General features: G+C 39.2%; 1 protein-coding gene across 2 annotated transcripts in view; it reads left to right on the top strand.

Moving 5' to 3' along the window:
• Positions 1–2,291: 2,291 nt before the first annotated feature.
• kcnip3b (Kv channel interacting protein 3b, calsenilin) overlaps positions 2,292–15,402 on the top strand; it is a 54,695-nt gene continuing 41,584 nt past the window's right edge. Inside the window, exons 1-2 of one of the 2 annotated variants that reach the window (XM_034692952.1) lie at positions 2,292–2,397; positions 2,546–2,647. In XM_034692952.1, the coding sequence (XP_034548843.1) occupies positions 2,392–2,397; positions 2,546–2,647 (108 nt within the window). In that variant the 5' untranslated portion in view covers positions 2,292–2,391. The remainder of the gene's footprint in view (positions 2,398–2,545; positions 2,648–15,402) is intronic. The other variant, XM_034692953.1, reaches the window with a different exon arrangement.

The following is a 15,402-nucleotide window of genomic DNA, read 5'->3' as shown; positions in this document are numbered from 1 at the left end:
GCATCATTATCTATTTATAATTAGTTTAATTGTATTGTAATTTGTGGACATTCTGTAGGCTCATTTTAAAATTAAGCTGTGAGGGTATGAGTAAATGAACTCTGAGTGTTGTGGAAACATTCAAAAAACATGTCTTCAGCTTTGGTGGCTTATTAGATGCAAGTCTGATTAGTCAGATGGCCTTTCCTTGCTCATTCTGCGGGCTATTTACATTTCTTACTGTTCATTATGCAACGAGCGTTATGTGTGAGGATGCTTGACCTGGCACAATAGCTATTTGGCATCTTGCTACAGTCTCTCTCTCTCTCTCTCTCTCTCTCTCTCTCTCTCTCTCTCTCTCTCTCTCTCTCTCTGCTCTGGGCAGCTTCAGAGAGCCAAGGTCACCTAAATTGATTCAGTTCCTCTCTGAGTGCACAGACTCTCCACCAGGGCTGTAATTGCATTTCTGTACCAATCACTCTAATGACAATCACTGTAATCTAATGCAAGACAAGCACACACACACACACACACACACACACACACACACACACACACACACACACACACACACACACACACACAAACACACACCTCTCTTTACATGTAATTGTGTAATTGTAATTCGGCACATTAATCATGAAGGGGAGGAAAAAAAGATTAATTTGAAAAAGGTCAGGTACCATAAAACACATAACAGAGTAATCCGATATGACCCTACTCATTAGAAGAGGTTGCAGAAATTACAGGACTGTTGATGTGAAATTTTAGATTTAATAACTTTCTAAAAATACCCTCATTCTGAAGTCTTTATAAGATGTGACAAATGTACTGAAATTAGGAAAGTGACCTCAATGGAGCTCAGATCTCAGGTGTGTCAGGAGCACACCTCCCCCTCCCTCAGCAAAAAGATAAAAATAGTAAGTTGTACTTTAGTGGTTCATCATATATCTGCTTTGATAGAAATCTGCAGATGTTCTGGTTCAAATGAGACTGAATGACACAATAAAGACAAAATGTGCATGTAACACCACGGAAGACTGATTTTTAGCCCTGGTGATTCCCAGGTATTTCTGTTGCTTTGTGATTTTTTTTTTTTGCAAAATAGTGGGAGTTCATTGTTGGCAAGCACTTTACCCTGTCCTTCAGATCCAAAAACTGACCAGATCAACACCAGCACAAGTGATGAGTTAACACATGATAGTTTTTTAGCTGCTGGTTGACCATTATTGGATGTTTTTAAATGCTGAATGAATACAAACAACAATCGTTTGAGCTTGGGATGCATACTTTAAAAGGAAATGCAACAAAAATATGTGACCATGAAGGATGTTGTCCAAGCAGACACAAGAATATAAAAATAAAATCTTCATCTGAAGCAGAAGGTGATCGCTTTTGATTAAGGTGAGGAATCAGCAGTCAACCATTCTATCCAACAGTCAGTGGAAGAGCTTCTCTGTTTCAAAAATTGTCAATCATAAAAATTAGGAGAGGTTCTTCAGCATTTCAGTATGAATGTGCTAAAAAAAACTATAAGACAATGCGATCCAGCAACACGTGAGATTAGATGTGTAAACAGTGATACACACAAAACAGCACACACATGCACACACTCTACTTTCTGCATGATCCCCTGCAGGATTACAGCTCACAGAGATAATAGAGAACTGACTAATGCTTCATCAAGAGTCAGCCTGAAACCATTAATTGGAACACATTTTGTGTTGCTGTGTTTGGCTGGTGGTCATTATCCTTTTTAGCACCTTAAAGTCCCTCACGTTTAGATGAACAGCAGAAATGTGTTATATTGTTTCTGAGTCATCACTGGAGAGCTGTCACATAAATAAAGCTGTAATCATTTGTTCATTAATTGTCCAGCTGCAGATCAGCAAGACTTCAAACACACTGTTAATATTTTGTTATAACATACATTCTTGAGTCAGTGTTTTTAAGTCATTCACTCTCCATCTGAGTGAAAACACAAAGTGTGTAGATATGTGTTGTTATGAAAGCTGACAAGGAGGCCATGTGTTTCCTGCAGCTGCTTTTCCATGATGGTTAAAAAACTGAAAAAAAGGTCAGTATGGCATATAAACCTATCAGTCACATCTGATCAATAACCATACAATCTTGCAACCATTCATAAAAGCATTAGCAGATAGTGAGCCTTTCTCAATGGTGTCTCGTTGGAAGATATTTTTAGCAGCATAAGATCGAAGAGGATGAGGATTAAAAAAATGCTGGTTAGACACCATGAAAATGCTACATGTCTGATCATAGACTACTTTATGTTGCAGTTTCCTGATGTTCACCCTGCAGCTCATCCTTTAACAGCGTGATGATGATACACCGGCTGAACGAAGTCCGCCGCCAGCCTGTTGATTTTGTCCTCACATCATCACACTGAAAAAGATGAAGGTCCGCTTGTTCACTCTCTGGCTGCACCCCCTCACCCCACCCCTACCCCTACCCTTACCCCGCCCGCCTCTGCATCTCTCTTCCCCGCGTGTATATATGTGTGTGCGTGTTCGTGTGTGTCACAGAGTGTGTGCGCATTCCTTCGCAGGCAGTGGAGCGGCAGTCTGAGGTTGGGAGTCCACGCAGAGAGGACACACTCGGGCAGAAACCAGCCATCAGCGTCGCCGTTACAACACAGAGAAACATGCAGGTAAGACACACATGTAATCTTCCTCTCGTTATTCCTCACGTGAGAATTCGACAGGTTGAAATGAGGATTTATTTTCCTTTACGCACTTGGTGAAAGCAAAAAGCGCGTGTTAAGTTAAATCAACAGCGTGGATCCGCTCTCCAGGCTACTTGACTTGTTGGCCAAATTAATGCCTTTAAAAATTCCTCCACAGCCACCAGAGGCTCATTTGCTCCCACTTTTTATTTCATTTTTGACGAAAGCTGAGTTTGTTAGTGAAGTTATGTAATAGCAGGCTGGAGGCAGAACAGGAGAGAGACGCGTCCCTGCAGATGGTTTCCAGCAAAGTGTCACTTTACATCACGTCTTCTCCTCCCTCTCTCCGCCGATTTTACGCGTGTTTCTGTGGTTAATCCGTGAGATTATTTCCCTCTGTGTGTTTGAGACCTCGTCGTGTGGCTCCAAGTGATTCACGCGTGACTTTAACATCTCTAAATAGAGTCTGGTGTACAGTAAAATCCACACAGTCTGCCTCAAATCCTTAATTCTAGGAAAAGGAGGGAGTTCGTTTGTAATTCTGCTTTTGCTTGTTTGCTTCGAAGCAGATTGTGGGTCTCAAATCGGGGGTAATAGACTGTAAAGTGAAAGGCCAGGCTCCCTAAAGTGACTCCTAACACCTTGAAGGCACCCTTATTAAAGTGATCTGTTCTGGATGAGTTTCCCCCCTAATGAAGGTTTCACACGATTGGCTGGAGTAGAGTGAAAACCTGTCACTTGCACAAATTTGGAGGCAGATTGTGGCTGCTCTTGACATGCCTGGCACATAGGAGAAATAAGGCTGCATTCTATCTCAGTTTCCTTATATCTATATGTGCACGGATGCAAAGGGCATTTACAGAAGAGAAATAATCTCCTCCTACACACCCAAGCTCAAACCTCTGGATGGATCTCACCTCTGCAGGAAAACCTAGTTCTCCTCTGTGAGAGGGTTCTGGGTGAATTGTGCCGTGAGAGTATTAAGCAGCGTGTATCCTGCTCCACGAGGCTTACCATCAATCACTCATTGAGTCAATCCGTCAGTCAGTAAATCCATCAGTCAATCACGCAGTCATAATCAGCTGAGGTCTACTCTTCAGGCAGCATGCTTTATTGCATGCATGTGCGCTTGTTCCCGTCTTTGATTCGTCATGGTACACATGTTAGCTCATTAAAGCTGCAACAAATGATCCCTTTTATTTTGTAGGAATCCATGGAACGTTTTGGTGAGTAATAAATAAAAGGTTTAGTGTGCAGATTGTCAGCAAATTGAAAACAATGGCCACCAAAAGCTCCCACAGCTGATGGTGACACACTTGTCTTGTTTTGTAAAGAGAATTAAAAGAAATCTGAAGATATGTCATGTCCAGACAGAAGATGACAAAATCACAGACATATTCAAACATAAGAAGACTAAACCAGATGATTGCCTGTTCTTTTCCTTTATATATTTTCTTGATTCATCTAGGAATTGCCCAATCGAATGTCCCAAAATGTCGAAAAGCTAATAATTCTCCCTTAAGTCTGAGGTGATGTTTTGAATTGCTTGTGTTTTTTTCTAACTGTGGGTTCAAAAATAATTTGATTTCTCAGTTGGATCTCACTGAGACAAAGAACAGCAGTACGTCCTTCCATCTGAGAAGGTAAACGGGCATCTTCTTTGTAAAGTGACTTCATCAATCTAACAAGATACCTCAGAATAGAAATATTAATTTTCTGTGGATGAATTCCTCTCAGCTTTTCAGTGTTTGTGCCTTTTGGGCATACTGTCTCTCCTACTCTGTTTTTATAAATGTCAAACGTGGGTCACATTATTAGCAGCAGTTTGACGTCTGTCTGCGGAAGCTCAGTCCCACTACAGGTTTGATTTTTCCCTCTGCTTATTGACATGCAGGTCTTTGAATTAAATCCTGCTGTGAGGCTTCAGGGTGCCAGAGATTTTACTCTGTGACTCATTTTAGTGTGTTTTTGGAATAGATTGACTGGGATCGATGAGGTTTGGAGCTGTTCTCTCATTCTGAGTCATTTTCAGTGAAATCCTGCCACAAAGAGTCCTGACATATTCTTCTGCCTAACAGCGTTATGAATCAGAGTTATCTTTGGTTTTAAAAAAGGCTCAGTGCTTTCCAAGAATGGCTTTGTGTGAAGGATTTGAATGGACTTGCTTAAAGACAGATCTGGTGTGTTGATGATACTAACAAGCGTTGTGAGTGTGAAGCCAAAGCCTGATAGATGTTATTCCTCTGAGCATAAAGCTGCTTTTTTTGTCCAAAAACTGTTGCACTAAGCTGCATGTTGCTTCTCTTTAATGGACATCAGAATGTCTTTACTTTGAACTTGTTAAGAGACTACATGAGACCGTGCAAATTAGGTTCAAAGAGACTTACAAAAGGAAAGCTTTTGCTCAGATCATGTGTGACTGCTGATTTTTACTGAAATGTGGTCAAACTGCACTGTTCAGAAAATAGACTCTCATTCGTGCACTGCGCTCTGAACTTGTCTGAGCATCATGCGGAGTAGAGGCATGTGAGAATGTAAATGTCTGCATCAGTTTAACCTGGCTTTAAACATAATTTAGCTGAACTGCTGCAGTCGCTAAGTACACAGCCAGTTTACTGGAAGATGAAGCGCATGTTTGGTAAGATGTTTTGCTGAGTAAAGTTACTTCCTACTCTTTTCTCCTTGTTGATTATCACTCTCCACTCTTTCTTTGATATCAAAAATACACCAAAAACAAGTTGTAATGGTTTCAGTATTCAAGTATCATCATCAAGGTGGTGCATTGTATGTGTCAAAGGGCAATTCTGGACAATGTTAGACATAGTTTGTGGATTCTGGATGTATGGGAGAAAGGATTGAGATACTTCCACCTGCTCTTACCATGCTGTTTCGTAAAGCAATTATTATTTTTTTTTTAACCTTTTTTTAACCAGATGACACCCATTGAGATCAAGAACTCATTTCGTTACAAGGGCGACCTGGCAAAGAGGTCAGCAGCACACGGCAAAATAAATAGCACAACTCAACAGCATGGAGCATATGTACAGACAGTATGTAGAAACAATCAGTAATTTAAAAGTGCAACTTATTTGCAAATAAGATGCAATTTGTGATTACAAAAACAGCATTTAAAAACACAGGCACTGTTCTGTGGTCTGTCTTTCATTTAAGATGGAGCCAAGGCGTCCAGTGAGATAAGATCTGACAGATTCAGATCCTTCTGGAGTTTATTCCAAGCAGTTGGAGCAGCAAAACTGAACGCTCTCTTACCGAACTATGTCCGAACGCGGAGAACACACATTTGTAATGTGTCGTAGGAGCGCAAGGCATAGTGGCTTTTTTATCTTTGAAGATACACACACAAATACATTAGGACCAAGCCAAGAAGACATTTATATATTAGACGTAGCCAATGTGTATGCCTGCGTACACTCAGGGGTGGCCAGTCAGTTTTGACGTAAAATTCACAGTGATGAGTGAGGCATGTGCAACCTGTGACGAACCTCAGAGCACAGTGATACACACAATTTAAAGACAACAGACATTTAGCCAAGGCTCCCAAGTACAACACATCACCATAATCTAAAAAGAGGCAGGAATGTTGCAGAGATTAAAAGTTTCCACGCTCTAAAAGGGAGACATATACAAACATTGACAATCTAGAGAAAAATGTACCTTCATTATAGGTTTGAATTGATTCAAACAAAAGGGATATGTTAAAATGCACAACATGGCAAAAACTCAAAAGTAAGCATCCAAGTCCAGAAAAGTGTTTGATTTTAAGATAACACAAGCTAAAAAATAAGGCCTGAGATATTTCTAAGGAGTAAAAAAAAATCTGCTAATGGAATAAAAAAGTGTACTCGACAAGTTTCTTGAGGTAAGAATGGATGAAATGAAATAAGAAAATGTTTGTTAAGTGGTTGGGTATGCTCAGCCTCCTCCTCACTCATACACATCAAACTAATGTACTGTGGGTCTGTATGACTGTATGAAAATAGATACTAACGTCATGGTTGTTTGTTCTTGTGCATCCTTTGAAATTTTCATCTCACAAGGAATTTTGGGAAGCGAATATCTCCATTACTTTTATAACCTCTGGCTCAGTTTCCCCTTTGCCTGAAGAGATAAAAAAAAAGAGAAGCACAGAAGCTCCTTTTCTTAGCACTCAGAGAAATCTGCCAGCTCCAGTCATGGCTGACACTTTCAGGTCATTTAACTCAGGGGGGAACTGAGACCTAACACCAATCAATAGCAAGCTAACACTGTAGTTCATGTAGAGGTAATCTAAAATATGAGACTTAACTTTTAATCTGTGACGATCATCTGTTGAACAGTCCACATGTGGAAACCTAGATATGCAGTACCTGATTTCTTTGCAGCAACACAGGGTGAATGTATTACTCCTGCAAACCTTGTACTCCCTGAAAAACTCCCATATAAACTTCAGCTAAGATGATGTAGCTTGAGTTGTGTAGGTAGATTAATCTGCTTTTTTCTTTGTTAAAGGAAGAAGAAAGGCAGTCATTCAGGCTATGAGTGAAAAAACACATGGTCTGATCATGTGTGTTCATCCATGCCGTGCTGCAGTTTCCTTGTGTCAGGTGTTGATGTGGTTAACACGCGGATGGCCCTGCTGTTTGATGGAACTGTTGACAATAACAACAGGATAGAATATCCTCATTCCCCGTTGTCTTTACCTTGAATGTGTCTCACATTTCAAGTGGACTTAAGAAAGCAGATGAGCTTCCTGTTACTTACTGTATGTGCATGTAGGTGGAAAAACTAGCCGAGGTATCAGAGATCATTCAGCCAAAGAAACATGTGAGAGCAGATTTCCACAGTTTCCTTCATCATTTATCACACATATTTAGAGACAATATAGACCAAGATAATCAAGTGTTGGATCATATTTCATAAATACTATTATTTATTTGAAAGGTGGTAGTATCGGAGATATGAGGTTACTGGCCGACAGCGACAATATATGACAATAATTGTTATGTATTTCTTTATTATCATCTTTACAGCCTTTTTACTTTATATATTTATTGACAATTAAAACATGAATACATGTTTTCTGCCTCTGCTTTCCACTGCAGAAGCCTCACTTTCAAACTGCCACATTCACACACAAGTATACACACAACCTGTATTTGTTTCATATCAATTTCTGTCTATTGCCTAATTATTGGGCATTATGGTCTTTTACACTGCCGGTCAAAAGTTTTAGAACACCCCAATTTTTCAAGTTTTTTATTGAAAATGATGCAGTTCAATGTCTTATTGTGCTCTCTCAAAAATAAATCATGGAATCAATTCATAAACCAAAATGTAGTCTAAACTTTTGACTCATCGGAGTAGCCACCTTTGGCACCTTTTGCTGGCCATTTATTAAGCAACATATTACTTTCTGGAGTACAAGACAAATCAAATATTGCTCACGAGGGTATAGTGCCACAGTGGCCATGGTTACATGATGTTGTTTAATTCTGAATTAATTATCCAGAATTAAATAATTCCGAATTAAAGTATTCTCCTTCGCGTTTACATGGAAATAGTAATTCCGAATTGAGGTTTACATGGAAAACACGTTTAATCGTCTTTATTCAATTCCGCTTAAGGTCTGGGGGTTGGGAAGGGTTCTGATTGGACAGGGGCGGGCGTGACGTATTTTTGTCTATCGGAAGAAAACACACTCCAGTTGCTTTGTTGTACTCCTGCTTCAACAATTTCCACTTGTTTTTTACCTGGGTGGCGTCTCTGTCAGGGAAACCTCCCTCGATTAAATTGGACGCTACAGCTTTTAAAAGGTCCACATTTTTATGCTTCTGTCCATCAACTCTTTTCATGATATCCATTTCTTCTAAGGCTCCTATTAAATAAATAGTCTCGGCTCGAGTCCAATGCTTGTTTCGAGCGGCCATCCTGGAATATGTGCCTGCCAGCGTGGAATATGTGCGTCATCGTGACAGGACAAGGGAATGAGCATGTGCAGAACGACCGGAATTAATTTAAAGTGGAATGAATGTATTACTTGATCGAGGAATTATTCAATTCAGATTTAAAATCAGAATAAACCAGCCACTTACTTCGGATTTGGTCATTTTCATTCGGAATTAGGTGTTTACAAGGTCATTTTTTATCTTTTTAAAGAGGATTTAATTTTTATTCTGAATTAAAGAGGAATTAAAAGTCTCATGTAAACCTAACCAGTGTGTTCCAACACTACTTTTATGCAGACAGAGGGGGTTGAAAGTAATCAAGGAAAGTTGGGACACCTGAATTGGTAGCACCAACTTTCAAGGCTTGACTGACCTCAATTGCTGCATAACAGCAACCCATTTCGTATATTTGTTTATCTTTTCAGTTTTTGGTAATCTTACCCTCTTTTCTTTCATTTAAAAATTTTTTTTTTTACCTCTATCAGTTCACCACTTACCTTTGTACCATTTCAAGCTATTCAATGCAATGGATGTGAACTGCTTGTATTTAATATAAAAGTGGAAACTTGGGCTGTTTTAAAACTCTTGACCGGTAACGTATGTCATGCTAATAAAGTTAAATATAACAGCTACTAAGGTCACCTGTGATCAAATGTTGTGAGCAGAACCATAGTTATACTTTTCTTATCCCTATTCTTCACACATAGTTGTACCCTCACTGTAACTTCTAAGCATAGGTATAACAGAGTATTTTTAGTGAACTATTCCTTTAAGAAGCTCATCTGATGTTGCAGTTTTCCTCAGAGCTGCACGTCAATCAAAGCAGTCTCACACACACACACACACACACACACACACACACACACACACACACACACACACACACACACACACACACACACACACACACACACAATGTTCAAACAGATCAGTGACACTACAGCAGACTGGCTGACGACAACGCATGCACACACACCCACTCACTGCAATGTGCTGCATGTGATACAGTGTCTGAGGGAGCCACCTGTTCAATAGGTGGAGTGATTGGTAGATTTGAATTATTGAACAGCTCTGGTAACTCTATCCTTTAATATGGGAGCAGGGATAGAGACACACACCTCTGATCCAACTTCAGCACCAAACTCTGAGCACAGTTTTACTCCTCTGTACTGCAGTGAGACTTTGGAAGCTGGTGACTAGACTTTTATCTCGCTGTAGTTTAATTGTCTCTGGATTATGGCTCTAAAACTGAAGCATATTTATCTTTATAAATTAGCTGTGATATGGTCCAAACAGATAATTTATTTTTCTCAGCTTAATTAGTTTTGTCCTTAAAGTAACACACACAGCTGATATGACTCTATTGAGCGATGATCGGCACAGCATGGACCTTCAGGGTAAAAAAATCAGTGATGTGAAAAGCTGCTGATGTTAAATATCAACCACTGATCAATTAATGTTGTCATGTTCTTACACCATATCTGTGATATCTATGGATGTCCTTATTGACCTATACAGAGAGGATAGAAGAGTGTGATCAGATGTTTTTGGCATGGACTGAGTGTCTGTGTGTGTGAGAGTGTGTGTATCAGAAGAAGAGAGGAGGAGGAGCTGATAATTGAAACATGGCTCCTCCATTACTCAGAGCCTCCCCTGAGTATTAATTCTTCCTCCACATGAAGGCTCCCACATCAATATAATACTCTTTCTCTCGCTCTTTCACACACAGATACACACACACACACGCATACACGCAGCATGCAGTCCATATGGAAGTGTCATCCTCTCACAGACACACTGATTCACACTGACAGCCATTCTGAGGGACTCAAGCCATCAGGACACAAATAGTATCAGCTCTCGACCGTCAGCTTCAGCGCAGATTCTCCTCAGGATGCAGCAGCTTCCTCTTTAAGGGCCTCGCTCGGCACGGCCACATATTGTACAGAGAATATATACACAGAGCAGTCAGTTCTTTCAGTAAATGTTGCAGAGATGGCGCACATCCAAAAGTTAATGGAGTTGATTAGTCGAGCTTTCTAACATGAGCGGAATCAGAGAGGTGTTTTTTTTCTGCTGTCAAGCTGCTTGACTTGTTTTTGTTTTCCATTAAGACACATTTTTTCTCCAGCTTCTGTTTGTTTTCTGAGCTATGCATGATGAGTAGTTTTCTATTAATTAAGACAATTGTGTGCCATGGAAACTCATCTGTGTTGCATTAGTTCAAGATTAGTACCCATGCACAGATTTCCTTGTGTAGAAGTCCTTCAGTAAAAAGAGACAGAAAATTAGAAAAAAGATTGACCACTGCAAGAGTCACCATTTGTAAAGGCTCAGCACATCACTCTACTTTGTTGGTTAAAAAAAAAAATCAGGATTTTGGTTAAGCTGAGGGAAGCCTCACTGATAAAGTTCAAGAGCAGGACGCAGGCTGCAGCTGATAGAAGATGACATGAAAGGAAAGTTATTATCTGTAGTCGAGTCACAGACATTTGTAATTTGACCTTTTACCTACGAGCTCATTTAGCTCTATGATGATGCTCTCTCTTTGTTCCACGCTGTCAAGACTTCAGCTTACAGGTGTCTCTGTCAGGCAAACATAATGTAACAGACAATCAAACAAAGATAAAAATTAATTCTCAAAAAAGTGTCTGGACAACTCAAAAGATAACAATTAACTCAGAATTTAACCCAACTTCTCCCCAGAGTATAAAACTGTAAACATATACACACAGAGAGAGATGAAGATCAACGAGATAAAGTTATACCTGTGCTGACTTTTAATCTCTTCTGAAGAAAGTCAGAAATCTTCTGTTTCCAGTTATTGCTACTGACTTCATGTTGGGTTCTTGCTGTTTGTAAACAGGTTGAACTTTGGTACCCTCAGCTTGAAACAGGTTTTCTGTGAGCCGTCACTTTACAGCATCAGCAGGTTTACTTTCTCAGAACTAAACACAGACATTATCCAACAGTCTCCACGGGCCTATTAACCTCTTCGTCATGTGTAAACTGATCTTTATGTTTACATTACGAGCAGTAAAAGGCCTCCATTAGAGCTCTCCACTGTAACTTAAAGAAGAACCGCACACTTAGCTTTGTTCTAAGTCAAATGCTATATATAACTGTTCTCTGATGAAACACATGGGTTTGGAAACACAAGACTTAACTCACCATATATTTTTAAATTCACCTCAGCAACTACAGACTGTAAAAAATTACAAAACACAACTCAATTCAGCACACAACAAAAACAAAAACAGATACAGAGATGCTGACAACCATATGAAGCTCTACAAACTCAAAAGCATACACAGAAAAAACATTTCAACACAACCAAACAGACACATTACAAACACATCACTACAAACACTGCTGACAAAATCAACTTTAGAATACATTTGAAATTATTCATTATGCTAAAACAAGGGACTGTATTGTCTTTGGTTTAAACAAAAAAAAAGGAGCATTTTTTTTAGCATCACTTATGGATTTTTAGATTTTAGTAGCATCCTGATTCTTAAACCATGGTAACAGCTCATGACCATTATGCATTCATTATGGCCTGTTTCCATTTGCTTGTTTCCTTTTGTTAGCCTTTACATGTTTGTGTTATTTATTCATTTATTCGTGTATTTTTTCAGTTTGGTTGTATGAGGTACTTAATAAGTGAATTACCCACAGGGGATCCCAGTCAGCCTAGCCCATTTGTTGAGAAACTGTCAACTGGCAAGCGAGGCTATCAACTGCTTAGAGTGGAGTGAGCTCTACCACATAATTTTGCTGTATTTAACTAACTCTGACCCAAAAAGTGATATTGCTGTAAGTGTTTGCCCTATCTAGAATGTTTTCAGTGCTTTACTTTGCTGTCAGAAAGCCCTTTCTTATTGCACTATTTTCAGATGCAGCACACACGTGTTCTTCCACATCGGGTATGATGAACAAGCAAGCTTTGCTTTTGCTCAATACTCCCAATTTACTGTGAATTTTGATATTTGTGCATCTCAGTTTGACATGATTTTAAGCAACAAGTACTGCACAACTTAGACAGTACTTAGAGCACATCTCCATGCATGTCAGTGTAATTTACTGTCACATCAAAATCAAGAAGGGACGGGTTTTGGACATTAACTTTGTCAACAACAATAGCAGAGAAACATACCTGACTTGTTTTCCTTTTAAGGTTTTCTAAGTCTAGGGCTGCAGCTAATGCTAGAGCACAAATCTTTATTTTCTATATAACTCTATTTATAGTTTTTTCTTAGTTTTGAACAGATATGTACATGTACAAACAAACATGTACATCCCCAACATCCCCCAAACCACCGACACCCGAAAGGTTATAAAACAAACAGGAAAATGACAAATAAGGGTAAAAAAAACCAAAAACATGTACATGTATGTTATAATAGTAATAATAATAACCATAGCAGAAAATACATTGAAAAATAAATATAAAGAAAAATAAATACATAGAATAAAATATATAAAAATAAATCAATAAAAATAGGAGTGTATTGACATGGAGAGCTTTCAATTCTTTTTCCCACACTTAGAGTAAAGAGCAAAAAGCTTCAGGAGACTCAACATTAAGGTAATTGTGACAAGGCAACAGTGAGGGTAAAATCTATAAATGGGGCCCAGATAGTGATGAATTTCTGACAGGACTTGGTTCTGTTGTACCCGAGTTTTTCAAGAGGAACTAATGACAAAATTTCTTTGATCCAGCTAATAAATGATGTGGGATTGTCTGATTTCCAGTTTTGAAGAATGAGTCTCGGAGCACAAATCTTTTGCACCATGTTACATGTTCTTTGTTGAGTTTCCTTGGATAAAAGCAAATATAAAGCATGCATAGCATTTTAAAACAGACTTAATGGTACTACGAGGGAAGCAGAAGTGTTGTGAGACATCTTTTGAAACCTAGCAACAGTGAGAAGCGCACTGAAATTAAAGTTGTGCGCGCTGCCAGAGAAACAAACTACGTTGACAGTCACAGGCCCGCACTCTTCAATGTCCTCTAGAAACAGTGTTCCTTGTTGCTTGTTGTGCTGGTGATGTATTTTGGGATTTGGTTGTGTTTCATTTTTAAAGAAAGCAAATTACTTGTTGTTGTTGTGCTGCCGCTCACTTTATTTCTCCAGATGGAACTTTTCCCAAGTTACACTGAAACAAACCTCTCCAGTGTTATTTGCAAGCACACAATCAGAACATACATGAGCAAACTGTCAGTGAATATGTGTGATGTTGTCATGCTGCTTCAGCTCAGCAGAGATCAGAGACCATCTCTCTCATGCACACAGCTCAGCTCCTCTATAGAAAATCCCTGGTGGTTGCGAGGTTGTGTGTGAAGGTTGTATTAAGTATTTACTGTATTTACTCCCTTTGTGCTGTCAGTCTTTGTCACCGCGCTCCTCCTCCTCCTCCTCCTCTTCATGCCTGCTCTTTTATTTCACTGCATATGCAAACACACACACACAATCACAAACACGTACACACACCACTCTCCTTTATATTTAGACCCCTGCTGTTTTTCTGCTTTACCTGGACGGCAGCCTGGTGACAGGTGACATTATGGTGAGAGAGGAGTGTGAGATGTTTGCGTAGGTGTGTGTGTTCGTGTGTGGGGATGTTTAGGCCGGGATAGATGGAGGAGTGACTGACAGTTAAATAAATGGAAAGAAATTAAGAGGTACAGAGATGGAGGGACGGGGGACAGATTTGTACCGACATCTTGGGAGAGAGAAACAACAAATATTAATGAGGACAGCTGATTAAACTAATGTTGGTTTCCCTTGTTTATGTCTCTCTCTCTGTCTCTCTCTGTCTCTCCCTGTGTGCGTGTGTGTGTGTGTGTGTGTGTGTGTGTGTGTTAAGTTGAGTTGTTTGTCTCATTATTCTCTCAGTAAATTTGCCTATTTGAAATACAGCACTTGGACAGTTACATCTTAAGTTTCACTAAGAATAATTGAACTTATAACAGTTATACAAAATTTGAAAAGTTATGCTTGAGTGGGATTTTATTGTTGATTTGATTATATATATAAGTTTTTCCAGGTAAGCTTCAGTTAGTAATGCAGTTGGATCAGTAGAGCATAATTTCTGTTGATATGAAGTTATCATACTTAAACGGTTAGTCATAATACAGCAGAATTAAAAATCAGATCAGCATTTAATAATGTAAGCTTAACAACTTTTCCCAGTAGAATTAGAAAGCTTTAGTCAGCTAGTTAATCCAGCTAACGATTGCTATAAAAAACATAGCATACAGCTGACTGGTGACAAGACTCTTACAAATCATAGATGAGACATGGAGGTAACTACAGAGTCTGAAAAGTAAGGCTAATACTGAGGTGCCTTGAGCATCGATAAGTGGCAGCTTCATTACAAAGTCAGAGGGTCTCTGTAATGCTGTTGTTCACTTTGGTAGCACCTATTTTTGGTAACAAAGCAAATACAGCTCAGCCTTTTCAGCACTCAGCATGTGACACTGTACCAAGAATTGGACTCACATGCAAGACAGATACAGTCAAAAATCAAGGTCTGTTTAATCAAAAACCAAAGTTCGATATACAGGAAAGCAGTCATAACAGGCAGTGTAAGTCAAACAACACCAAACACTGGTGGAAAACATGAAGGCAAACACAAGGGAAGAGGCTGGAATGCTTACTGAGAAGTAGCACAAAAGGCGAGCTAACACAGAAGTGAGACAACACTGAGACTACTGTGTGACCTCAGTAAACCTTTACTGTTGAGTTTATGATCTCCTTGCTAGTTTTAAGTCTTTTAAAATACAAC

Source organism: Notolabrus celidotus, chromosome 9, assembly GCF_009762535.1.
Source record: "Notolabrus celidotus isolate fNotCel1 chromosome 9, fNotCel1.pri, whole genome shotgun sequence".
In the NCBI taxonomy this organism is placed as follows: Eukaryota; Metazoa; Chordata; class Actinopteri; order Labriformes; family Labridae; genus Notolabrus; species Notolabrus celidotus.
Note: the sequence above shows the minus strand (reverse complement) of the source record. Positions and strands in the feature narration are given on the sequence as shown.